The 27,658-nt window shown below is 48.0% G+C and overlaps 2 protein-coding genes across 3 annotated transcripts in view; one reads left to right on the top strand and one right to left on the bottom strand.

Annotated features, from left to right (window-relative positions):
- LOC131663088 (N-alpha-acetyltransferase 15, NatA auxiliary subunit) overlaps positions 1-27,658 on the top strand; it is a 55,812-nt gene that overhangs the window by 858 nt on the left and 27,296 nt on the right. The window contains exons 3-8 of the mRNA XM_058933183.1: positions 17-151; positions 318-462; positions 718-975; positions 1,056-1,366; positions 1,515-1,796; positions 2,046-2,259. Of these exons, the coding sequence (XP_058789166.1) occupies positions 17-151; positions 318-462; positions 718-975; positions 1,056-1,366; positions 1,515-1,796; positions 2,046-2,259 (1,345 nt within the window). The remainder of the gene's footprint in view (positions 1-16; positions 152-317; positions 463-717; positions 976-1,055; positions 1,367-1,514; positions 1,797-2,045; positions 2,260-27,658) is intronic.
- LOC131663087 (uncharacterized) lies at positions 2,278-27,658 on the bottom strand. 2 transcript variants are annotated; one of them, XM_058933182.1, is made up of 2 exons: positions 26,746-27,658; positions 2,278-6,588 (listed from the first exon to the last, which is right to left on the bottom strand). In XM_058933182.1, exon 2 carries the CDS (start codon positions 6,586-6,588, stop codon positions 3,268-3,270), a length of 3,321 nt encoding a protein of 1,106 aa, XP_058789165.1. In that variant the 5' UTR covers positions 26,746-27,658; the 3' UTR covers positions 2,278-3,267. The 2 variants fall into 2 exon arrangements, with proteins under 2 accessions (XP_058789165.1, XP_058789164.1); XM_058933181.1 differs by having other exon boundaries at positions 26,808-27,657.

Raw genomic sequence — 27,658 nt, 5'->3', positions numbered from 1 at the left:
AAATTTTTATTCACAGGATACAAGATATCAACTGTTTATGCTGAGACCCACACAAAGAGCATCATGGATTGGATTTGCTATATCATATCATCTTTTAAAAGATTACGAAATGGCTCTCAAAATTTTAGATACTTTTAGAAACTCTCCAATGGTAAGTATGAAAATATTGTATGTATTATATAAGTGTTTATCAAGCAATCACAACACATGTGTATAAGCATTTGATGCAAATGTCAAAAAATTTGATTTGACAAACAAAAATTACTTCAAAGTTTTGTTATATAATATTTTATAAATAGAAGATTAAATGTGTTTAGATATGCTACAACTATGAGCACAGTGAATTGTTATTATATCAAAATGTGGTAATTCAAGAATCAGGTGACAGTGAACAAGCTCTAAAACATCTTGACAAGCACCACGAACAAATATGTGACAAGATCACTGTGAAAGAAACATATGGTATTTATTTTTGTTTTTCTAGATTTCTTTCCAATTACAATCACAATTAGCATGGTGATTTCATTAGCAATGTTCTATTGCTATAGTTTTTATTTTAGTAGAATCATAAATCAATAAAACATTATTTTTAATATTTTAAATTTACTTTTTTCAAATTAATGTGTGCACATATTTATTTTTATATCTTCAATTTGTACTTTACTTTGATTGTTAGCTTTTATCAGCTTTGTTTGATATCTGTACTTTGATGTTTAGGTAAGTTGAGACTGGAATTGGAACAACATTCTGAAGCTGTAAAAGTATATCAAGAACTTTTACAAATCAATCCAGAAAATGTATTATATTACAAAAAATTATCAGAAGCAGAGAGGCATAAAACGCCTGAAGAAACATTAAAAATGCTTGAGCATTATGAAAGTCTCTTCCCCAGAGCTTTGGCTCCTCGAAGATTGCAACTTAATTATGCTTCAGGTGAAAAGTTCAAAGAATTAGTGGACCGTTACCTCAGGAAAGGTATGTGAAATTTCAATTTTTTGAGAAATTATATTTTTATCATTATGCATTACATTTATGATAACGTGTCTCCACTTCAGGTCTTCATAAAGGTGTTCCTCCACTATTCGTTGATCTTCGCGCTTTGTACAAAGATCAAAGTAAAGTTGATGTTATACAGTCATTAGTTTTACAGTACAAAGAAGCACTAAAAGCACATGGTCATTTTAGTGATGAAGACAAAGATAAACCAAGAGAACCAGCGTCCGCCCTTTTATGGAATTATTATTACCTCGCTCAGCATTATGACTTTCTCGGTTCAACGCAAAAAGCACTTGAAGAAATTGATGCTGCCATACATCACACTCCTACACTGATTGAACTTTTTGTTACCAAAGGAAGAATTTATAAGGTAAGTTTTGAAATCCATACATAAAATTGAGATTTGTTAGTCACCAATAGTGATTTTTCAAGTTATGATTCTTTAAAATATAGCTCGAACGCCTTTTTAAGCGAGTGTATAATAGTAATAGTAACAATACTGACATGATTATTTCCAGCACGCCGGAGATGTTCAAGAAGCGTATAAATGGTTAGATGAAGCACAAAGCTTAGATACTGCTGATCGCTACATAAATTCAAAGTGTGCCAAATATATGCTTCGTGCAAATTTGGTAAAAGAAGCAGAAGAAACTTGCGCAAAGTTCACAAGAGAAGGGGTTCTGGCGATGGAAAATCTTAATGAAATGCAATGTATGTGGATACAAACAGAAGCTGCGAATGCGTACAAACGCCTGGGGAAATATGGTGAAGCACTGAAAAAATGTCACGAAGTTGACAGGGTATGCTATTTGTTTATTTTCTAGACTAGAACCAATTTTAGCTTGATTGACTATTTGAATTAATTGTCCATTTAAAAACGTTAAGTGATTAATGGAATTGTAAATTTAATTTGTTACGATAGTATACTATTCAAATATTTTTAATAACTACAAAACATATAGATAAAACGCAGGAAGAATCATGATAGCTTTTGAACAATCAAACTTCATTTATAGAGTTTGCCTAATCGATTAATTCATAATTTGCAGCACTTTTCTGAAATAATAGAGGACCAATTCGATTTTCATACTTACTGCATGCGTAAAATGACCCTACGTTCCTACGTCGGTCTTCTGAGGTTAGAAGATGTACTGCGCTCGCATCCGTTTTACTTCAAAGCAGCGAAATGTGCAATAGACGTTTACCTTCGACTACACGATTATCCGTTACCAGATTTGACGCAAACACAAGAGATTGACACCGGTGAGTTTTACTGTTCAATAATGTTTTTATTCGTTTATTTATTCATTATTATCATTCCTATATAAACATGTAATCTTGAGGTATAAAGACAAAGCTCCATTACGATAATATTCGACGTTGACGTTTACATATAGAGAAATAGGAATACGAAGAATAGGGTTTTTTGTTCTTAGTCTATTTCGTTAAACATTTATGCTCGGTACAACTTAACAACTTAAATCTAAAATCTATCGAGTGAGACGTGCAAGCGATCGATCAGATCGATCGGTCCGACGATACATGGATATTTCGTTAAAAAGATTCTTTGTGATTCATGCATTACCTTATGCAGCTTGTGTAGTGCATGTAGTTTGGAAACTAAGGCTAAAACAACGCGTTAAAAATCCGAATAAGTGCAAAAATGACACGTGGCAAACTGCATGCATTCATTGAGAGCGATAGTTTTCTTGCGGTAGACCACTATGACTTACAAAAAAAGTGAATTAGCTTGGATAGGTATATATATACACTTCAAACATTAATCACAGACAAGGCGCAATAAACGAAAGATCACTTCTACTCACAAACGAATCGTTAAATTAAACGCGTATACGCATAATCGAGATATTAATTACAAATAATAATAATAATTATTAACTTAGTAAACAATGTATGTACAAGCAATAAATAATCTATTAACCGCTCTGTACTTTTCTCTCTCTCTCTCTCTCTCTCTCGCGCGCGCGACATCACGGTACAATTATGGAAAAAACATACGACACCCATTTCTTCCGAACTTAGAAATTTGATAATATATGGCATCCGACATATCTGCCCTATCGCAGGATGAGTTTAAAGCTTACAGCACACTCTTAGCGTATACTTTATTTCTACGACGAGCTCTCGCGCCGACTTTCGGCAAATTTACGAGTGCGCAATGAATACGAAGAACAGCGAAGACGTCTAGTCGTAGGATAAAACTCGATCCAATCTCCTGGAGAAAGATGCAAGTGCGCGATCGAAAGCAGTTCAGTCGGCGTCGCGGACACGTCTGCTGCGTGGCAGAGGCCAGGAGGCCCTGCTCGGCCTAGAGTAGAGGTAACTGCTGGGCTGCTGCCGGTCGATCGCCTGGGGCGTGAGGAAGTAAAAGTGACCGCCGTCGCCGGGCAGCCGGTAGGCAAAGTACGAGTTGGGCTTGTCGACGTTGGCCGCCGCCGCCACGGGCGAGATGAACTCGGCGTCGGGATTAACGGGCGGCCTCTGCGGCTTGTAATTGACAACGACGTCGTCTGCGAGCGAGATGGCGGGCTGGGCGCCGACGAAAGGCGCCGTATAGTCCGTGAGGTGAGGTAGCGCCGGTCTGGGTCTGGCCGGTGGTGCGGGCGCTCGGTACCTGCCGTGGAGCGAGCTCGGCCTGGGCGTGCGCACCGCGGACACGAACTCGGCGTCGGGGCTGCTGCTCGGCAGCGGCTTCTTGTAGTTGACCAGCGCGTCGTCCTTGAGGGAAAACGGCCCCGGGGTGGCGTCGCCGTAGTGCACCTTGATGTTGGCCGCGCGGAAGGCGCCGGCAGGCGGCTGCTGAGCCGCGTAGCTGTTAGCGTTGTAGACAGCCGGGCGCTCCGTGCTGACGCTCGACTTGCCGTAGATGGGCGTGGTGCTGGGCAGCTTGCCCGACAGCTTCTTGCCGAACATGGTGAAGTACTCCCTAGTGACGTCGTCGAGCAGCTGCTCGTCCTGCTTGGTGAAGTACTGCTGGTGGCCGGCCAGGGTGGTCGCGCGCACGGGCACGGCAGTCGTCGACTGCGGGTAGTAGGCTCGCTCCTTCTTCTTGTTGCCGAGGTAGGGCAGCTTGTCGGCGCGCAGTCGCTGATCGGCCACCGCCTCGCCACCCTCGTAGTCGCCGTACTGGTCGGCGCCGCTCACGCTCTGTATGTCGTGGTACTCGTTGAACAGCGACAGCTCCTTTTGGCGCCGTGGCGTCGGGATCTGCGCTGGCTCGGGTTGCTGCTGGTAGATTCTGGCCGGCTCGCGGATCTTGGGCTGCTCGTTGCGCTTGTAGTTGGTTGCCTCGAAGCTATACTGGTAGATGGGCTTGGACTTGCCGCTGAACAGGCTCTCGCCGATCTTGGCTCGGTCGTAGTAGCTCTTGGGTTTGGGCGTGCTGAAGTAGCTCAATCTCGGCGAGGATCTCGTCGGCACGGGCTGATAGTACAGTGGCTCGGAGTGTAGCATCCTCGGGCTCTGGCTTCTGATGGGCGGGCTCTCGAATTTCTCGCGGCTGTTCGTCGCTCCGGAGCCGATGTACTTGTAGATCTGCGGCTGCTCGGCGATCGAGTCGATCAGCTTGACGTTCAAGTCCTTGGAGGTCTGTCGCGAGGGGATCATCTCGACGTCGTAGTAGTCCTTCCTCTCGCGATCGGGCCGCTCGGGCTGATCGGGCTGTTCGGGCTGCTCGGCTATCTGAACGTTGTAGTACGGCGGCGTCTCGGCAGTCGTGCTGAAGAACAGAACGGGAGCGGGAGTGGAGCAGGGCGCCTGCTCGTCGTTGCTCGCCTCCTCGTAGAAGTAGTAGGACGCCTGGCTAGGGTAGCTCGCACCGGGATCCTCGGTGGTCAGGCCGACGTTGTTGACGGCCGACGGGGTCGTCTCGACCGGCTGGTCCAGTGATGTCGGCGTGGTCGACGCGTAGAACGTGAGCAGCGGCACGGCTTTGCTGCTGACTGCGGCCTTCCACGGCTTCTGCGTGCTCGTCTCGGTCACCTGGTTGCCGAGGATCGGTTCAATGTGGAATCGCTCCGGACTCTCAAGGGTGGTGGACTTGGCGGGCAGCGGCGTGGTGAGTTCGACGAACGGCAGCGCCTTGTAGGTCGGCGGTGCTGCGCTCGTCTTGCTCGCGTGCTGGTAGCGCTGGAAGAGGCCGCCGCCGCCGCCGCCGCCGCCGCCACCGCCGCTGCTGCTGCTGCTGCTGCCGTTCTTCGCTTTGGCCCGGTTGAGCGGCTTGGGGCTGTAAGAGGCCGATTTGAAGCCGACGGGCCGAGCCGTGACGGACGGCGTCTTGTATAGTTTGGTGCTGAACTTCCTCGGGGGCGGCAAGGACGAGGGTCTGGCGGTCGGTAGAGGGGTGGTCGTGCTGCTCGGGCGTTGCTGCTTGCCCGGCGCCGACTGCTTGTCTTTGGCGCTGGCGCTGCTTGCCTTCGCGTCATTGAGCGACGAGAAGAAGTCGGGCGGAGGAGGTAGGATGATGCCGGGCACGAGCGGGCCCGGCGGTATGTCCGTCGAGTTGTCCTGCGAGTAAACGAAGCTGTAGGGCGGCGGGTAGTAGATTGACTGGTCCTCGTCGTAGTCGGTCTGGTTGCTTGGCGGCGGGACTATCACCGCGCCTGGCGGCAAGGCCGGATAAAATGGGCCCGGCGAGCCCTCCGCCTTGTGGCGCTTCTCCAGTGCGGCAAGGCTGCCGCTGCTGGCGTTGCTGGTCGGCAGGGAAAAGTAGGGCCCCTCGCCGGGCAGGAAGCCCTTGAAGCCGCCAGGCAGTGCCTCGAAGTCGATGGTGTCGTTCTCGGCGACGAAGCTGGTGCCGTTGCTGCCGAGCAGCTGCACGGGGCCGTCCTCGGTCAGCTGCACGGGGAACGGCGGCGGCACTTTGGGTCGCGGCGGTATCTTCACCTGGCGCCGCGGAGCACTGTAGTCGTCGATGGGCGGCCAGCTGACGTCGCTCGCTTGCAGCTCCGTGGTCGCGTCGGCATCGTGGAAGTTGCCGCCTTTGAGCACGAGTAGGTGGTTCTCCGCCAGCCATATCTCGTCCTCGTCCAGACCGCCGAGATTCTTCAGGTTGTCGCGTGGCACCTCCGAGTTGGAGGAGTAGCTGAGGATGCCGGGCCGCTTGGGCCCTTTGGCGAACAGCTCGTTCTGCAGCAGGCCGTACTTGCCCTCCTTCACCTGCTGCGCGAGCGTCTTCTTGTCGTCGTCCTCGCTGCCGCTCGCGCTGGACTTTCTGCTGTCTTTGCCGCCGCCCGCGGACGAGAGAAGTAGCCCGTCTTCGAGCGCCAGATCTTGCTGCTTGGCGTTCAAGTTGACGCTCTCAGTCCGCAAGTGGCCAGCGATCAGCGCGTGCTGCTGCGTCGTCCTTCGCGACGACTCGGTCGTCGCCAGTTCGTTGTGCCGACTGCCCAGTCGCCGAGGTGAGCGAATTCTCTGCAGCTGCCGCTGCTGCTGACTAGATTGCCTTTGGACCTCGTCGCCGCTGCTTCGGTAGCTGGACCGCCGATCGCCCGCTTGGGCGGCCAGGATCGACGTGCAGCACGCGATCACCAATAACGACAGCAGGCAGCTCCTTGCTTGTCGCCGCTCCATCTGCAACAACAGGCAAACGAGAACGAGACGTCAGAAGCCCGTCTATAGTGTGTTCCATTAGGTGATTAGGTGTGTTAGTCTGTCGTCAGTGTTGGCGGGTCGAAATTATGAAACGAATCTCGCGCAAATTGCCAATGCTTGGCTCGAACGCGTATATTGCCGCGCCGGTGCGTGCGGGGGCACAAAAGAAACGATCGATCAATCTTTCGGTGCTACAATTAGAAATTTCGCTCGAGTCACTTCTCCTCCGCGCCTCGCTTGCGAAAACTAAGCGAGTGCTTTCCTCCACGCTGCTGCTCATTTTTCTGTTGATTTGCCGAGCGAAATGTATCTGTAGGCAATTCCGCTTTGTCACTGCTTGATGCTAGTCGCGAATCCGTATGTTTATCCGCGACCAAGTTGCGCAAGTGGATGAGCTGGACGCTCGGCAATTAATCGCCAGGCCACGGGAAAAGTGTAGAGCGCGCACGAGCACGCAGAGGCACAAAGAAATTGCTGGGCTCTCTTTTTTTTTGTTCGTTCGCGTGGACAGGCATAAAAGTCGAGCGGCCCGAGTGAGCAGTGAGGACTGCTTTGCGCGTTCGCCGACCAATAAAAATTATGAATTGCACTAATATTCGTCTAGTTGAGCCGCGACTGCGCGCTCCTCGGTACAAGCAGTTTGAACGAGCCGTAAACAAGGCTTTTATTATGTTGGCGAAACGAGATACATCGCCTTCAAAAGCTGCGTTTCCCTCGTACATCATTCACTTCTCCTTTCCTGCGTTGCGAAGCTCATAAATACATGTAATTTGAGGTTTGACAACGCGCACACGCAGCGCCTGCAAATCGGTTTGTCGTATAGGTCGGCTCGTAAACTTACATCCGAATGATACAGCGGATCCCTTTATAAAGGGGTCATTCGCCAGAGAAACTGTATTGGCACAGGGCATAGTTCACGACTTGGCAGAGAGAGAGAGAGAGAGAGAGAGAGAGAGAGAGAGAGAGAGAGAGAGAGAGAGAGAGAGAGAGAGAGAGAGCCAAGCCAGGCTCGGGCTAATAAAATACGTTGGCTTCCCACGTGATATCGGCGATTGTGCAATGGCGCTCGAGCGAGGGAAGCACTTCGAGTGGGAAAGTGGAAACGGCAGCGGCAATTGCAATCGCGCGTCAGATAACAGGCCGAGCGCGCCGAGCGCGATGCGATTTTAGGAGGGGCATGCACACGCGACCCGCCGGACTGGCCAGCACGCGCCAAACGAATTTTTCATCTCGACGAAGTGTGCCGCATCGTCAACCAGAGTGCTCGCCCTTCCGCCCATCGCGACCGACATCTCGAAGCGCGCGTAAATAATAATCGTTCAATCGCGCAATGTTGTCCAGTGCGACGCTAACAATGTCACTCGGTCATGTTCAAATGACTTTGCTCTGCTCGGCTTCATTGGGCCGCTATTCGAGTGAATTTTCGCACCATCTGGACAGTTTCGCGAATGCGATTCTAGCTGTAGGGAGGTGCTACGCCTTTCCCTCTGACTCCGTGTCGTCAGCCGCACCAGACACAAACTCAACGTTCGCCAGTCACACTGCTCCACACACGGTACATTCATAATGAGTTGTGAGACAGCGGACCCACGTCCGTTCATATGTATGCCTTTGTAATATACACATGCATGTCTAGCGCGCGCGTGTGTGTGAAAGTCGGCACACGCGGAAATCGGCGGCAGCAAATTTCCTCGGTGCGCGCGCGATCGAGCAGCACGCGACTACTCTGTACACATCGACGAATTCATCTCTTGTAGCACACGTATGTATCTGTGCTCTCGATAGCGTGTGTGCCTGCCTGCAGAATCGTGACTTTGATAATGTTCCCCTGCAGCAACGAGATACGATGCTAATGCTCATGGCCTACGACACGTTTTGCCGTCCACGTAATATGACGAGCACGACGACTCTATGTAGAGAACAACGGGAGCACGTTTACTCTTTAATTGTATTTTGTCCTACAATTACGTAATATGTCGGAAATGTCGGACCCGTGCTATTTTATTTCCATAAATAAATTTCAGTTTTTCTTTCCAAATGAAATCGATTGATTTCTTCTGAAATACTTCGAACCCCTGATGCCCAGCCTCGCGTGTAATTTAATATAGAGCTGAAGCCAAATTAAATAGAGGTCTTCGACACACGGGTTAACTGGTGCTTTTGAGTGGATTGTGGATCGAAACGTGATTGATCGGCAATTTCAAGATTTTTTAGCGAAAAAGCACGACAAACTACGATTCGTAAAATATCGATAGAATTCGTATCAAATAAAAAGCGATAATTCCATCAATTGGCTTAAGATAACTGAAATTCCATTAGCAGCTCGAGATTACTCACTGCGTAATTCCATTAAACCAATAAATTTCACTGGCAAAGTGAAAATAGCGCGAAACGAAAGGGGCGGTGGGGGGGGGGCAGACAGGTAAAAAAGTATGCATTGAATTACGCGAAACGCGACGAGATTACTTAGCTTGGCTGAGCAGTGACGTAGATTTTTTCTCCATTCCCCGGGGCTACGCTGTTTATCGACGACGTCGTTCGTCTCGGCTCGCGCGAGGCAGTGCAAACTTTACGGGGTTTACCGCCGAAATTGATTTCTTTTCCCCGTCATTTTGGCAAAAGCCTGTCCGATACGTCGTGTACTTTCCTTTTTTTTTGTTCATTGTTTACGTGAAAACGATTTTTCGTATAAAAAGGAAAGTGCCTCGAGGACCTCACCGAATGGAAAGCTTGACTGCTCGTGTGCTCGCGGCTTTAATTCCCGTAAAAAAACGTGACACAAGCCTTCTGACAAAACTCTCGCGGTAACTGTCCGAGAGAGCGGGCTGTGACACTTATCGCGAGCGATTGATTTTTCATCCAACTGTGAAAACGTGTCCAAAACAACACGCAAGCAACGTCCCGTACATGGACAGGCGGGTTTAACGCGAGAATTGCAAAAAGAAAATAATAATAGTAATAACCGTTTCGTACGGCAAGTCGGTTAATCGAAAGTCTTGATTTATAAAATTCATTGCGTTGCAAAAATGCGCCGAGGGTATCGAATCGCACTTTTTCTGGCACTGATAAACATCGAAAAGAAAAGCGCCAAGATATTGAGGCGGGGGGGGGGGCGAGCTGGGAGGGACGCCTGGCCAAAGTTACACAAACGCGCTCGCGCCTATTATGATAATACATTTATTAATGGCTTGTGCAAGATTTTGCGCGGCGCGCCGCGGTAACGTACTAATAAGCGAAATTAACCGGCGAAGGTGTAATAACGAAAGTGTAGCAAAAATTGCTCGCGCCGATGCTTTTTCTCTCTTTTTTTGCCCCTTTCATAACGCGCCCGCATACCTGTGCTTGGAGCGAGCGCGCAACGCCCAGTCGCGCTGTGATATTGTGCGTTCGCGCCGAACGGCTGGTCTCTATTGAAAATGTAAATGCAATCCTGTATCGGTGTCGTTTGGACATTATATATATATATATTTGTAAAGTGGATCGGCACTACTTCGCGCAGCTACACGCTCCGTTAGTCGATCGTCGTCCATGAAAAGTCGGCGTCCTCGTTACAGACTCTAAGCCGATCTGGATAGGAAGATCGCGAGGCTGATTGAAATATGGCGAACGGCAGGGCTGATATCGATTGCCGATAAGAGCATTCGCGAGAGAGCGGGGAACGCTTAAAAAAGCAAGTAAATTGAATCTAATCTCGGCGGCATTACGTAAAAATAACGGAAGAAAAGCTTCGGAGAAATTGAATGCCGCGCAGGGGCGTATAATGGGCGCAAGCGGTCTCACAGCGCTCGATTAGCAGAGCTACCGCACAGCCTGAGAAGGCAATCTTATCGCGCGAGCGAGCGCTTCGTTAAAGGGAGAGCTGCATTGTCCAAACAATTAGCGCGCTCGCGAGGCCAATTTATCGGCGTACGGCTTCGGCTGCGGGCCATGTGTGTTTGCACGGCCTCGACGTGCGCCGGCCGAGCTGAGAATGGGCGAAAGCGAGCCCGGGCTCCGATCGTCCCGTGAGAATTCGCGTGCTCTTCGCGCTCCTGCAGCTTTTCCGTTGGCTTCGTGACGTTTTGTCTGCACTTGTCGCAGTAGCCAATTCGCATTTCTCCACGCGGAGACGCTATCTACGTTCGGTGTACTCTGTTGCGGTCATCTGAGCTACGAATACGTGCATTGACGCTCGTGTCATCTGATAATCCAAATAGTAGATCGAATTAATGGAAATAACCTTTTCATTATTGTATCAAGTTAATAGCTTGCAATAGACTCAATTACAGCTTTCCTAAACACAACGATACAATCGTTCTTGAATGCTATTGAATCATCATTATGTAAAGAGTTGGCTCATATAGGAAACAAATGGAATCGCATTTAGAACTCCTCCACTAGCAATTTTCCGTTTTGCACTTCTAATCAGACGTTCATCTGGCATTATTCAAGTAAACGGCAATCGCGACCGATCGAGCGCAGCTCGAAGGCCCTCAAATTACGTGAACTGTACAAGGGATGATGGCATTATTGTAATCGTTCGCTGAGCATCGGTAATTCACTCTCAACGTATAACGCCGGCGGGACTCAATTCGTCAATTCTCAGATAGGTCGCCCGGCGTAAGAAAAGACGAAGCGCAGGGGGAAAGAAAGAGCTGGCGAGCGCTGCCGGAAGTAGAGTGCGCGCTGGGGCTCCGTGGCTGCGCCGCGAGCGTGCCACTTAGATCGGCCGCTCGAGATCCTTGACTTTTATTTCCCCTTTGCTTTTTCCTTAAACGCCCCCCGGCTTTTTCAGAGCCCGGACCACGCGTGGCTTTGTTTGCTCAAGGAGACCGAGCGCCGTTCACCTCTCTTTTGCAGAACCGCGCTCGTCGAATTAGCCTCGCTACCTTATCCGTTCCTTATCTCGACTAGCATCGTCACGCCTCGGTTTATGGACGCTTTCCAATTTATTCTCTTCGAATCATACGTTTTTTTTGACGCTCGCGCTCCCGCTGACACCCGAGGGTAATTAGCTCTGACGTCTAGATAACGATCAGCTCGTAGTGCTGCTTTGTGAAATCAACGTGTACCTTCTCGTTAATAAAGGTGCAACTATGTACGGAGATCATTGCCACCCACCGAGATATTATTTATCTAGAAATCAATGAGATACTTGAAATAATGTTCGCCGATCGCCCTCCCATTCAGTCCTGCGACCCTATAGCATTGAATGATATTTATCCTTGAATCTTACGATATATTTTTCATTATTTTCAAAAACGGCGGAAGCACCAGTGATCGAAAATACATTATCTGTCCAGGCAAATCGATTTGAAAGCCAAAACGCTTTTGCTTTGGAAGCTTATACTTTGTAGTAGTTTAACGACCTGCTTCAAGATTATTCATTTCAAATCTAATTATCGAGGTTAGCATTGAAAATAAGTATCCGCAACTGGAAACAGTAGTAAAAGTAAGACGATAGAAGTACGTGCACAAATGTATTCGAATTCATTGAAAAAGTGAATAAAGCCTGGGAAAGCTGTTCCTCAAAATTACGACGACCGCATTTGAACAATAACAGAGAAAAAGGAAAAAGCAAAAGAGAGCGCGCAGGTAGTCTCGGTGTAAGACATTATCCTCTTGAATACCATACGCGACAGTGTACGAGTCGAAAGCACGTATACATGTCAGGATGGCGTAACAGGTGGCATTGTGCTGAAAATTTGTGCGTCTCGTGTACGTTTGACTTGGAGACATTAAAGTACACGCGCGCTCGACATCTCGAAGCCGGTTCGCGCGCGCGAGCGCCGTCAAGTGCCGAGGAGGAGAAAGAAAGAGAAAAAAAAAAAAAAAGAAAAAAAACGGCGAGACACGTACATCAAACACAAAACAAAAAAAAAACCGGTCGCGTGACGCAATTCTCGATCGCCCGCAGAGGCCGCGATACGCGCCTATAATAATTGCAATTATGCCTTGGCGATTACTCGCACCGCGCGCGCCCGTACACGAAATAACTCGGGCGTAATGTCTCGCCGAGGTTGTAAAGGAAACAGCCACGTGTTTTAGTACCGTCGGTCGAATTTCTCCTATAGCCGCGCGGTGCGATGCGAACAATAAGTTTTTAGCCGAACGCGGCTGTTTAGATTGCTCAGCCTTCGAAGCAGATCGCTACAACCGACCGGCGCGCAGCTAATTGAAAATGAAATTCCGCGGTTTACGTCTCATACCGATTTGTATACTTTTTTTTTTGACCACGTCAACGTAACTAAAACGTTCTAATAGCTTGGATCACCATCGGTTTTTCGTCGTCATCTCGCCTAGCAGCAATATCTAAATCGAAAATCAAGGTGGCCTGCGTAACACACCATCGCGATGTATGAACCAATCTGCATCCGAAAGAGTTCATTAACCGGGAGTAGAAGCCTTGTCGTTTGTCTAATGTGAAGATGTAGAGCGAGCGGTGTGCCGAGAGTCCAATTGTTTCCATAATTTCGTTATTTCGGATCTGCGTTGATCGCCGTCAACTTAGGCTGCGACAAGTGCCAGTTAGCAACTAACACGCTATTAAAGTGACATTGCCGGTAAAGCTTCGATTGTGCGTGCGTGTGTGTGTGTGTGTGCGAGTCAATCTTACATTCGTTGACTTGGCTGAACGCATAGCTCAAGGCATTATTTTGTTGACATATTTCATAAGAATGTATGTCTGGAAATTGGTTGCCGCGATGTGGTTAAAGAGCGGAAATTGCCAACTACGAGCCAATTGATTATTTTTACCCGCGAGTGACTATTAATCGTGGGGTTTGTCTCTCCAGTCAGAGCTGCGCGAACAGTGGCCATAACATTATTCGCGATATGAGCGGTAACGGAGCGCGCGAGTATTAGGGCTTTTTTCCCACAGACTGTTGCTGCAGTCGCGGCTCGAGGTTATATAAGTGCATAGGGCGCCGCTGTGTGTGTATGTGCGCGGGCGCGCGTGTGCGAGGGCGCGCGCGTGTGTGCATAGACGGTTAATTGGCCCAGGAACCAAGCAGTGGCCTTGGCTCTCTCGTCGGTGGTGGCGGTGCTCGCAGCTAGCTATCTCACGCTCTCGGCCACGTGTAAGTGTGGCTCGGGCGCTTTTATGAAAGAGGTGAAAGGCACGCCCCGGCCGACGCCACCGCCAACGCCGATTGATATAGCTATATTACATGCGGGCGGTTGGAGCTGCTGCTATGCGCACCGCGGCCGGGGAGCCAAGACACGCCGGGGTATTTTCAGCGCTCGATGTGCAAGTTGTGCAAAAATCTCTCTCTCTCTCTCTCTCTCTCTCTCTCTCTTGCATTGAAATATCGCGCGCCAAATGCTCCTGCGCAACTGCCACCGCTCATCCACTCATACATAATATCCAGCTTCTTTTCCGTTGCCCCGACATCTATTCGCGCCGCCGCTCGATTAATTTCACACCGCGAGCTGTTAAAACATCGCGCGCCCTCGATATCAATGTAAATGCTTGCGACACGGCTGTTCTATTGTGCGGTCAAGCTGTCGTTGTGCGCGACTAGTCGATCAATTGGTTTTTGTTTTTTCTTCGCCACCTTTGCGCTGAGTGCTGCTCATGGTCCGGTCGCATACGCGATTCGCCAATCGTTATCTGCGCAGCTGTCCTTCGTCATTCTCGGCTTTCGGCGGGCTTTCGTCAATCAATCGATCCTACGTATCTGCCGATAGGCGCCTCTTATTGTTCCGCGGTCGCGGCTAACAATCAATTTCATTCTACATTCCATTGTCGAAACGTTGCTATATCTGGTATTCGTGAACGATGATCGATAAATACAATGTTTTTTCAATGAGATTAGTCAATATAATACTTGTGCGTGAGTATGTACGTGAGGCAGTTTGGCTCGGATATTGTAGAGCACGAGGTCAGCTTCGACTCGAGAAAAGAAAAAAAAAATCGCGTTCTCTTAGTTACGCGGACAAAGCTTATCGTAGGTTATTGTGCGAGTGTCACCCGCAGGTCTCCTGCGCTCGCGGACGGAAAGCAGGGCGAAAGCAAGGTGAAATCAGGGTAAAAGCAGGGTGCGCATACTAGCCTGCTTCGTATGAAATGGTTGCCTCGGGAATCGAGAGTGCTGTACGCGCGCGCGTCTAGTGCGTCAATTGATGTGCTCTGCCTTGCACTTGGAGATACGAGCCTTTTTGGGACTACTTCCGGAAAGTCTATTGAAATTTACAGTGTCTCTCTTTATAGGCGAGGCGTATAGGGTCGTACTGCCGTAGTGTAATGGTCGGCGGTACGCTCGCTTTTGCTTTTCCGCGCGCTTTTCAATTTAATTATTTTCACTTTGTCCGGCAGGCTCATTAGCCGCGAAGAAAGGTTTATGGTGCTGCGAGCAGCGAGCCGCCTGAAAAATTCGCGCTTTTATCTCTTCTTCGACGGAGGACGTTGTCGAGGATATACGGAGAGAGAGAGAGAAAAAAAATGTCGTGGCAATTAATCTATTCGCGCGGCCGTTCATTGTTCGTCGAAATTGCGCGCTTTCGTTATAACGTAAGCGGCTCGTTAACGCGAGAGAGTGAAAAGAGGCGCGCCGCGCGCGCGCGCGACACAAACAAAGAACGCTGCTCCCGTGAGGCTCGACCTTGTCATTTTTGTGCATTCGAAGCCGACGGATTTGTCGGCTCGCCGCGGATAATCTGCTTTTTTTTTTGTCTTTCTCGCGCGGCCAGCATTTACGAGGAACATCTTGCACCAGCCCGCCAGCATTGTCTACGCAAAACGTTCGCATAAATTTTCAAAAAAAAGGAAAAATGCCCGGCAAGCTTGATCTCTTTGCGACATCGATAATTGGCCATCTTTCGAAAGTCGCCTCCTTTTCTTTGCGAGTATTTGCTTAATAAAATCTCGCAACTCGCGGGCGAGAGCGCAATTAGGTTAATGCTCTCGTGGGCAGCTCGTAAGAAAGAAAAGACAAGAGTAGGGCCGCGCGCGGATTATCGGCCCGGCGACGACTCGGTAGGGGCTCATAGCTTGTGCGCGCAAACATCACGGTGATATACTGCACAGCAGCATAATAAGCGAACGCGCGTACGCGTGTGTAGCGTTCAACTTGCGAGCTGCGGTTAAACTAAGCGGACTGTTTGATTGCGGATCATTAGGATCGGAAATGCGCACGCGTGCGTTCGTTTTGCACTCTTTCGCTATTTCCTGTCGTCTGTGCGCGCACTAATGGCGCCTTGTTGACCGGAAACGCGTTGAATTATAGCTGTTGTTTTTTCTATCCACTCGGATTACAAACGGGCGTCGCGCCTTGTGAAATGTCAGAGTAAGTACTCGCGCTCGCGCGCGCGTGTCCCGTTGCGACAGTGCGTGTGTCAGTAACGTTCCCATTCGTCCATTCGCCCCGGCAATTTTTCGACGCGTAATCACGCATATTGTCGGTAACTCTCTCGAGTGCGTGTGAAAATCTCATCTGCGAAGCTAAACGCAACTGCAACTCGCGTACACAAGGTTTATTCGATTGAGCTCTGAACATTTGCGTGCCAAGCCGTGTCATTATGAGCGCGAGCTTATGCAAATTATCGGCCCGGCTAATAATTGTCATTAGATCGACACGCGTTTTCTGACTTCGTGACAGCGTGCGAGGCGATTGCGAAACGCATCTCAAACTGTCTCCTTGCCTTCTCTTGTGTTCATTCATCCGCTTTCCGCGGTCGCTTTCAAATTATTTCTCTTTCATCGCGATCGTTGAGTGCCTCGACAAAGAGCGGAAAAGAAAAAAGCGCAGCGTGCGAGATGCTTAATTCGTCGAAGAGAGAGAAAAGAGGTTGTTAAAAGAGCATTACTGGTGTGTGCGAGAGAGGCAGAGAGACTAATAGAACACAAGCGAGTTGTGGCGCTACGAGCTAAAACACCTTGGCATTGACCGGCTTGTGCTCTCTCGCACGCTGCTACAGCGGCGGCGGCAGCAGCAGCAGCAGTCTCGTTGCATAATCTCTTCGCGCTAATACCACTCGTCTCGTGCATGCGTCTCTCTCTCTCTCTCTCTCTCTCTCTCTCTCTCTCTCTCTCTCTCTTTCTCTCTCTCTCTTTCTCTCTCTCGCTCTCTTTTTCTCTCTCTCTCTCTCTCTCTCTCTCTCTCTCGAGTTAGCTTTCGACTGCGCGCTACTATATACGTCTTTCCTTCGTATGTGTACGCGCTTTTCACAGCAATTGCCTTGTTTTCCATGCCACTGCTCAATCTGCAAATCTTATATTCAAACCTCGATCGATTCGTTTGCATCTTTATATTCGATGATGCACTTTTCATGTGCAAATCAACCGAGATTTTATTATTTTTTCATCTTATCATTACCGAGTCTAAATCTAAATAGGAAATTTTCGGTTATGCGAGCTTGCTATCAAATGTAAAATTCATTTCGAATAAATGATCGAGCGTGATAATTTGACGTCAAAGTCGTTTTTCAAAAATGTAATCATCATTTTAATCGATCCACGCGCGGTCCCGCGAATTGTCAATAAACTATTAGGACCAGTGCGAGCCTAATTCGTACACCGCGCGCGTTACATGTCCCGGAGTCGCTTAATGACTCGTCGCTTATAATATACGCGCGAGCGTGTCGTGTTCGCGTGCGTCCTCGCGTTATACGCCTGTGACGCTACGCATAGCAGCATGCAAGCAGATTATAACTTATCGTCTCATCGCTGGAACGCGCACGCGTCTGCTGCAGCACGGATTGAGTCGCGGAAAATGCTTTCTACGTACGTGTGCGACACGCAATGTGAATCCGCAGCCGGGGAGATCATAATCACTCGGCGTGTCATTGTCCGCGAGCCAATTGTTTAGCACTGGCTGCTACGTGAGTTTTGTTGATTTTAACGGCATTTTCTGGCAGGTTCGCATATATTGTTTCGTTTGTCTAGTTGAAATAAAATAGGTGCAAATGTCTATGCACAGCTTTGTAAGAAAAATCTTCAATTTCAGTAGAACGAAAGATTGCACCGGAAGCGACAATTTTATTCGAGTATTTTTCTCTATTTGGTAATATTTTAAAGTCAGTATCATTCTTAATTTATCAAATTATTTCATCTTGTATAGAAGCTAGAAAAATGTCCTGACTATTCTTTGAAGACCAAAAAATTGGCTCAAGATTAGTAGACGTAGAAGGGTCTTCCGCTAGCTCACGGGGAGTAAATGAATGGCATGCATTAGCTAAGCAAGCAACCGCACCAAGTGTGTTATACACTGGAAGATGAGGTCCGTGAGGTATAGACTCCGAGCTTCTAACTAGTTTATGTAACGACTTTCAAGTGGCTTAATTTAATTGTCCGTAACATTTTGTAATGAGAGACTTGATGAACCTCTTTTCGTTTTACACACGTCGAATTTTGATTTCACAAAGGCAATAAGTTAGCTATTCTGAATAAAATACTATAATCGTGTGTATGTGCAAATGCTTAATTTCACACATGCGTTATCGGGCTCAAGGTATACGAGTCGCGAGAAAACTCGTTGTCTAAACTTTTCTTTGCCAATTACGCGGATTTCTTTTCTGCGCTGTTGATTCATTACATTTCCATCCTTTTTTACTGTCATTTCATGAAGTTAAATTATAATCGTCTGCTATGCTCAAATTATACTTTGATAAATTTCATTTTTCAAATGGAAAAAATTACTGTATTTAAAAATCATTTTTTTCAACGTTTGTTTTTTCTATAGTTAAATTTCTTTTTACACTTTCTTTGGTAATGTAGACTTTTTAATTTGCGTGAGAACATATGGTGTATGCACCTCGTGCAACATATATGGAACCCGTATATGCAAAAAAAAAGAGAAACACTGAATTACTTTTACGAGGAGAAATGTGGATCTATATTTTTGAAAGTGAACGCATTTTGTAATGTGTACAAAAAAAATGATGAAATGACAAGAAATGCTCGCAAGGATAAGTGAGCAAGTCGAATGTGCAGCCACATCACCTCGCCCTTTTTCGGTGATTTCTGTCCACTTTCAAGAGCTTGCTTTACTGGTTCATTCTCACCAGTTCACTAATTTTCTCGCAAGATATATGAGCATGATAAACAATTGTGTTTCAAGTGCAGCCGATAATTCCTTATGTCAACTAATGTGACGTGTATGAAAGGATGCAATGGCAAGTGCAAGTGACGTTGGAAAATGTAATAACCTTGAAAGTGTGACGACTTTGCTTTTCTATATCTATACTAATTGATAAAACGACATGACAAAACCGTTTATTGGTAAGGATGTTTACGTTAGAAACTAAAAAATAGTAAATATCAGCTGATTAGTTTTCATATGCTTCATGATTGAGAAAAAACACCAATTAAACTTTAGATTTTATTTAGACCGCGATCGTGGAAAGTCTGCTGACTTGCAATGAAGTTGTTTGAGGAACTCCAGACATCCGTTCGATAGACAGGTGAAAATTCACCGTTGCTAACTATTTCCAACTGAATAAATATTTATTGATATAGCAATGAATGGATGGATGAATGGAAGTTCGATTTTTTACAAGGAAAAAGTTGTACTCAAGTAATTTAACAATAACTTGTGGAAATATCGAGCTCGTATAAATCTTCGCTTATATCTAATGATTGTAAGCGCATTCAGTGAGACGCTCATTAGCAGTTTTTGTAGATCGTGAATTTCAAGGTGAAATCGATGGTTGCACGAGCGACCAATAAACAATGTCAGCTAGCGAGCTCGCTTTGATGTTCATGCTATCGCTAACAAGTGCAATACGCATTTAATAAACTGGAGTCAGCAAACGGCGCGGAAAAAAACGCCCGAAGAATATCTTTTCGCCTCATTACAACGTCATATTCAGAGAGAAAAAAATGTACAAATGTCGCGGTTGCACAAGTATACATAACGTGTGCGTGTGCTACACACAAGAATGCTTGATATAATTTACCGATATTGACTTACATAATTGTCAGACTGGCAAAGTTGTTAAGTCAAGCATCGTGTAAGTTATGTGGAGGTGTAAAAGAGAACGATGCGTGTTTAATCAGTGTTGTGTGTGTGTGTATGGATTGCCAGGAGCGCACGCGAGCGAATGATCCGCGCGGCTTGGAAACATTTGCACGGTAGAAAGTAACAAAGGTAAAGCAATGTTTACTTGCAAAAAGGAGAAAAATGAAAAAAAAAAGGGGGGGAAAAAGGTATCTTCGTGCGATTTTCTCAGCGAGCTGAGTATATGGGATAGTTTTGCAAAGAGTTTAAAAACCGTTATCGCCGAGCGATTTTTCAATTGCGTTTGCGCAAGACTTTCGTTCCCAGCGGCGAGCAGAAACAGCAACAACAGAGAGCAGACGTCCTCTCCCTCGGCATTTCTGGCGTGCGCTCTCGCTACCTACGGGAGTATACGGAGTCTAATAGTTTAGTTGCAATTGTGCACCCACGCGATGAGTCACTCACACACATACACGTGCATGCAGCTGAAAGCGTTGAAATTTCATCGATCGAAGCACACGAGAGTACTTTTCCTCAAAGTCATAGGCTAATTATTTTTATCCCCGCATTCCGCGCCATTCCCACGGCTTTCGCGCCGCCGCGCTATTCTGCATAGATAGACGCTAATACTCGCATGTCGTCGTTGCCGCCCCGCCAGTTTCACGTAGGCCAGCTTCCGTTGGCTTGCTCCCCGCGCACCTTGCTTTCGCTGCCGATGGTTACGAAAATTGCAATTTTGTCGCCGTACGAAGCCACAATTGGTTCAATGTTTCTAGCCTAGGGTGAATCAGTGACGTAATCCAACCCTCGCGCCCAGTCTCTGGGAAAGTGCAAGCGAGCGAGCGGGCATGTTTCTTTTTCTGAGAAAAATGTTCAACTAGGTATGCATGCGCACGCGCGCGCGAAGGTCATGACAACAGGTCGGGATTGCGGGAGTTTTTAATGATGCACGTGATGTTTACATTCAATTAATGATCTTCGCTCGCAAGCTAATTATGCCGCGGCCAGCTATGACTAATATCTATAAATACTTCTTACGAAACCCGACTAAAGTTATTTATTTACGCGTGGCTGCGTGTGCAATACGTTTCTCAGTCGCGTGGACAATGTGCGCAAAATTATGGGTCCTTAAGAAGTTCGAGTACGATTGTCGAAAAGCGCTCGGATTATGCGATTTTGCCTTTGCTAGCGCACTATCGCTGCGTTCGCATTCTCGATGTGTACCGATGCTTGGAATGACAATGCAAGCACGATCCAATACAGCGCAGCTGAAAACAAATATCTTTGGAATGTCCAGCGTTCCTTTCAATTTCCTCGGCTATACGTCCTCATCCTCGTTCGCCATGCATCCGCCCGATCTTGCCCACTCGCTGTGGTTCTCTTTTTATTGTCATTGTGAGTTGGATGCGCTGCCTCGCGATCTACGTACGCGGGCGGCTTTTGAAGTCGTTTTCACGTGAATTCCGCGTGTCGCTTTCAATTTGGTGTTGGCCCCTCGCCTCGACAAGAAAAAGTGCGCTCCCGACTGAATACTAATCGCATCCATGTGACGATACTTTCCAGCAAGGCGAAAGCTCCTCAATCAACGCCCCAGTTTGCCTGTGACAGACGTGGAATGCAAGAAACGTAGCTGCCTTTTCATCGCTTTTTCCTCTCTTTCCTTTTTCTTCGCAAGCCTCGTGCGCGCGCGCGCGTGTGTGTATACATACGTGAGCCTTTACGAGGTTTTTCCAGACACATTTTACGCGAATGACATACACGGCAGAGAAGAAAGTTGGCGCTGAGAGTGTCAATTATGTATCTATTAGACTGCTCGTAAACATGCGATAGCTATCCGGTCATTATGGATAGCCGTCAAACAATGAAACACAGCTAAGCGAAATATGCAAGTGGGAGCGAAACGGGAGAAAAACGAGCTTTAATCGCGATCATAAATTGTCGAAAGTTTCGGCGCTCGACGGCAAATAAGTCAGGCTATCTCCGTGGATCGTCAGCGTGTAAATCAACGGCGCGCAAGACAATTCCACGAGCCGGTCTGCAATGCGGATCCGAGCAGCGCGCCTGCTAGTTTTTTCGCTGCTCCTCGCGTTTACCTCTTAATAATAGCTGAGCCGCCGAGTGTAATTGGCCGGCGGAGCGGAAAAAACGGAAGTGGCTCGATTTCCGGCAAATCGATTGGCAATCAGCGATAATGACCGCCAGATCTGTGCTCCACAGCTCAGCAGGCAAGACGTTACGCTGCATGCATCGCGAGCGCGGATTATGATCCGCGCGCCGCCACTTTCTCGCCCAGACGCCGCTTGTCGTTCGCCGCATTTTCACGCGCACACCTGTATTTTTCACGAAGGTCGGACAGCGAGAGCGAAATCCCTTTTCTCCGCTCGGGGACAATATCTTTGTAATTCTTAATTGGTGCACTCTGCGCCATATCGAATAGCTAGAACTAATTGACAGGTTTACCGCGAGGCGAATTATTAGCAGTGTGTCGCGGAGAGAGAGAGAGAGAGAGAGAGAGAGAGAGAAAGAGAGAGAGTTATTCCGCGCGTCGCGGCGAGACAATGCCAAGTCGGAGCAAGTCCTAAAAGCAGCAAGTCTTCGGGTGCAATGAGGAAAGGCGAGGCATTGATACTAGCAGCAGTCGGCGCTAAGACACAACGTGCAGCTGCATGCAAAGTCGGCTAATGGCTCGCGCGCGCCTGCAACGCTCGTGCGTTCAACGCTCCCTCGCGCGCGCAACACAAAGCGCTCTGCGCCCGGTTTTTCCCTTTTCTTCTCTTTTGCGATCGGACAAACGGCGACGTGGCCTTATTCTTGATCGTTTGCATTGTCGCGCTCGTTATTAAATAATAACGGTCGCGCGAGTGCCGGAAAGCAGTGACACGCGCGTTGCGCAACGCGCTCGTACACGTATTTTCAGCCGGAGCGAAAGCGCGCGATGGCCGCGGCTTGCATCGACGACGCCAACTTCATCGAGAGAGCTGCGGCTGGTCTGCGCGACGCGGACGTCGCCTTTGCCGTGGTATTCAAGTTCAAGTTGATTATTAATCAGACGGCTTTTACGGTAAATCTATAAAATCATAGGCTTGTCACGATCGGCTGTATCTGATTAACGACAGCTCGCTGGAGCCTGCATTATAGATTGCTTATAGGTCGACGCGCGCATCCGAAGGCTTCGATTTTGCGATTTGAACTCTAATTTTCAGACGAATATGCACAAGAGTGGTGGATGGCTATCGAAAGAAAGTTGCGCGTAATTTCAAGTCCTTTTGCGCGACATAGCAGCCGCACGGACCGATCAAACTTTCATCAGTTGGCGCGACTGGCTCTCGCGGTCGCCGCCACTTTATATATTTATGAACTTTCGATATGGCGTATAGAACGTTTATCGTGAGAATCGATAAATTTCAAATATTGACACGTTGCCGCCGCGCGCGATCGTATCGATAAGCGCTATTCGTAAAAATGGCTCTCTCTCAGAGACACATTCATCAAAGCCGAGCGTACGCTATTATCCGTATAAACAAAGTTGAAATGCCAAGAGGGAGGAGGGATAGGTGCATTAGAAGAAGTCGAGTATCGAAGCTATGAAGTAATTCACGTAATCTACGGAGAAAGATGCGAGATTAAAAAAGTAGAGAAAATACTCATTGTGAGTGTACTTGTGGGCTTGAGCCCGCGTGCCGTCTCTCTATCCCACAAAAGCTACGGTCTTATCAGGCTGCGATCGACTTTTTTTTATTTGTTCGTTAGAATTTCTTTCCTATGTAGGATTAAACACACACACACACACGTTGATATATAGGGGACTCGGCTTCGACAGAGCAAAACTCGACGAAAATCGCGATTACGCAACTGGCCAAGGCCTATCGATACATTTATCGGGCGCGAGCTGGTGTTCGCGTGTGTCCGTGTGGCTGCAGATCGCAGCCTCTGTGATAGAGTGAAAGTCAGCACTGGCGCATGGGTGGTGGTCGGCGAGCCGCGGCAGGTTGCCCGCGCGCGACAGCCGAGTACGCCGTTGCCCCGGAAATCAAAATAACGTCCCCCGCTCTCACGCCTGTATCAATGTCAATTAGCCCGACGTAATGACCCTCTTTTTCTTTTCCGTTTCTTTTCTTCGAAAGCCGCGCGTGAAATCTCTTCGACAATGTTGCCCAATGTTCGTTTTGGTGGAAGTCGAACGGGCACGCACACGTGTGCGTGCATACTCGTAAAGGAAACGTGGAAACGCGCGAACTTTCAAGTTTCCAGCGCAAACTGACCATTGTATTATTAGAGAGACTTATGTCCGCGTCAAACGCTCGGGAGAGCTTACACGCGTCTTGTGCGTGTATATGGTAAAAGGCAGACACTATTACGCGGAAATACCGCCGCGCGTCGATGCTTTTTTTTTACATCGCGCCGCGGCAGCTCACACGTGTATCCCATTGCCCGCGTGCGAAATACGTATTATTATATTGGCAGCAGCAGCCGTATAAAGTACGTGCAATTTAGTAGTGAAAGCACTTAAATAAACTCTCTGTCAATTATGCACGCGCGGCTTTTGTATGTGCACGCGCGTGTGTATTTAATAGGTTTGCAGCGGTATCGCGAGCGACCTGCCTAACGCTCAGAGTAGCGCCGCGCGCGCTGCCCAATTAACGGCCTATCGACGCTGGCCGCGCGTGCAACGAGGCGCAAATCGTCCAGCACCTGCGCGGACGTGCATCTCGCCCGACTCGAATCACCTCGCGATCGCGCTATCGTTCGGCCAGGCGCTACAGGCGAGCACAGCGCCGCCGCGGCTGGCGCCACCGTTCAAGCGAAACTCGTTGCTCGCGCCAGCGAAGCTTCGCGCGCGGCTCGGAGGGGAGGGATAAGGAAGCGGCTCGAGCGCGCTTAATTGATCGACAATGGCACGGCAGCCCGCAACACTCTCGCGTACGTACTGGCCGCTCCTGCCAGATAACGCGCCGATTACTTTGGCTCTCTGATGAAGATTGAAAAGTTGCTTCGTTGCGCGCGCTGCCGCTGATCGATCGTGTGAACTTGCATGCCAGTTGGCGCGCGCCCTCGCCAACTTCTCCGTCTATCCGACAAATTGATAATGATCGTGGGCGTTAATTTATCGGCGCGCGGCTGAAAAACGCCGAGATCCTACGTATCGAATAAATTAATGCGTCTCCCATTGATGCTGTGCGCGGACAGCTTCCGGGCTACGCGCGTGCAACACTTGCACTTGATCAAGCGAACATTTTTCAGTGGAAAGCACTTTCCAATTGGCAAGACGAAAAGCTGCGCGCAGGCGTAGCCATTCAGGCAATTGCATCGAAATCGAATTATTGTCAATCGGCGATATCTATAGGTGGGAATTGCGGCGTTCCACAGGAATGCGCCAAGATATTGGCTCGAACTCGAGCTCGAGCCCGGCTAATTTGCTGCATCGAGATGAAAGCCAAATATTAAAGCTGTCGCTGCTCCGGATAAAGTGTTGGCTTCTCGATCCCTCTGACAGCAGCTGGGCTGAAAGACGCCGTTTCTTTACATAAAACAATCCGAGTGAGTCAGGCCGGACCCGAGCCGCGCTCGCTTTCATTTTGTTATCGTGCTGCAGTGCCGTTACGTGGAAAGTCGAGCGCACACGCCTTTGGACGAGAAAAGGGGGAAAAACTTGCGAGGAAGGAAAAAAGCTACGCGATGGCGGCGACGACGACGACGACGACGAGGAGTCGATGGCAGAGCAAAAAGTCGGTGTGGCGCGGAAACGTTGCGGGCGATGAGCGATCGCCGACGACAAAAGATATCGGGCTCAGATAAGCAGGAGGCTTGCACGGACTTTCACTGGGCGTCGTTATACAGACCGCCCATTCAGACCACCGCCGCCGCTGCCGCCGCCTCTAACAACTGTTCTCCGTATATACGTGCATTTACATGCGATAGCACCGAGCGCTAGGCCCCAGGTTCAACGACACACCTGACCCCACGCCGTGCCACGATAGTGCTAACGGCGGCAATCTTTCTGCCTTTATACCACGTCAAGCTCGAGCCTACTTGCTTATCCGCGTTATTCTGGGGTACCAGTACTCCTTTTGCTTACGCTTATTTTCGTCATTTCCTTTTCGAAGTGGCAACAGATCGCGGCGAAAGAAACAATATCAGTGCTGGCATTCCCCATCCGGCAACCTTTAACGACTCGAGTCTGGAGTCGCTTTTCTTGTCATCGCCCAGACTTTAAAATAACTCACAACGTCTTTCTTGCGTATTACGCCCAACTAACTTCCGTTAATGATCGAGCATCAGCGCGATAACTTTTGTCGTTTATTGCTCAAGTTCGAACAATCGCTGATTACTTTTAAACTTGGTTATTCTCCTGTATATACCGTGACTCGATCAATTATTTTTAACCGAGGGTAAGTTGATGTTCTTGACGCTCATTAATTTGGTCCGCGAGTAATTTTAGCTTTAAACGCTCTACTAACTTTTCTTTTTTAAGAAGTCGCTGCTGCTCGCCTGTAAACAAGTGGTTTTATCGTGGCAAAGTTGCATTTAAATATTGAGAAAATGACTTTTCCACGTGTCAAAGTCTTAGTTGCTTCGTTGATTAAGCTATACTCTTGCAGTGCGTACGCTTCGAGTGTCTGAAAATTAGACTCATGGTGAAAGCTCTCTTTGTTATTCAGCACGTAATCAACAATCTTTGCATTGAATGAGTTTGAAATGAGTTAAAGACAAGTTGTGCGGTGGGCAAAAATCTGCTATGCAATAGCTGATCATTTCTAGTTGGCAATCACATGTAAATTAGCCTAATATCAGTACAGTATACTTCGTGGAAAACTACACGAAGGTAACTCTACACCTTTTACCGAGTTACTGTAAGCAGTTTCTTCTCGAGAACGCCGGGAGGAACAAATGACAATCAGAGCGTAAGTTGCAAGAACAAAAATTTGAAAAAAATGATACGGTGTTTCTTTTGATCCGGGATTAAAAAGTAGTATGAAACTTTTTTCACGAGATCGGAGCAAAACGTGTCAACGAAAAGCAAAACTCGTGGTCGTGATCTAACGGAGCTTAACAATAATTCAACCAAATTAAATAGAATAATCAAGGCATTCCGTTAATAAAATTACGTAAAAATGAGTGTCGGGCAAGATTGAAAGTATACAGTTTTAAAAAAATTATGGTAAGTGAAAAAATGTATGAAGCAGAAGTGTAGAATAAAATGAAAAAAGAAATCCAGCACCTTTCATGAAGGGAGAAAGATTGGATGTGATCTTTCGCTTAAAGGAAAGATCGGAGACTCACGTTGTTTTGTGGGTGTGTGGGTGGTAGCGCACGTGAAGTCCGTGGATGGCTTGGCGTAAGTACGAGAGGGACTGTCACACTCGCGCACAGACAGAAAATAAGAGAAAAGCCACGCTCTCGTCGAGCTCGTTTTACCGAGCGATCATGGGCGGCCCAGTTGCGGCGCCGCACATCGAGCGCTGCATCAACGCAATGCGCGCGCGCGTGTGTGCTTCCGATTAATCCAGCACTGGAGTCCTGACGCTCGTACAGATATCAGCTGATAGCTTAGACCGGTGCGTTTTGCGCTTGACCGCTTGTCATGGTCCACTGGAGCTGAAGTTCCTTCGCCGGCCGGCTTTTATAGCTGGGCTCTATAGGTGTCTGGCTGGAGGCCAAAGCAGCGCATATGCTGCTGCTTGTTGATCCTTCGGCTGGCTGGGTAAGAGACACAGCGAGTACAAAGTGAGAGTGAGAAAGCTACAGGGAGCGTGCGTTCGCCGCTCTGCGCTCCAACTGACTGACTGCCACTGGCTGAAGCCCTAGCAGCTACACCGGCTTTGCCTCTCTCTCTCTCTCTCTCTCTCTCGCTCTATCGCGCCCCTCCGGTCTCGATCGTGCGCGCACATGTATCCCGCGCCCGCTTGCTTACTCGTTCATCCGTCTCCTTCCTTCCTTCTTTTATTTATTTCACTTTGACAAACTCTTGATTCTTGCTGCCTATGGCTTCATTCTGCCTCTATTGTTTTCAAGTTGATCTATCGAGAGAGACACTCTTCTTTGGTTATTGTCTTAATTTATAGTTGCTACGTGGATTGGAAAATGCTCTTCTCATGACATGTTCAAGTTTAGCTTGCTCACCAGACCAGATA

This window comes from Phymastichus coffea, unplaced genomic scaffold, assembly GCF_024137745.1.
Source record: "Phymastichus coffea isolate CEN01 unplaced genomic scaffold, Cenicafe_Pcof_1.1 PCOF00031, whole genome shotgun sequence".
Classification (NCBI taxonomy): Eukaryota; Metazoa; Arthropoda; class Insecta; order Hymenoptera; family Eulophidae; genus Phymastichus; species Phymastichus coffea.
This window is presented reverse-complemented; position numbering and strand designations above follow the sequence as displayed.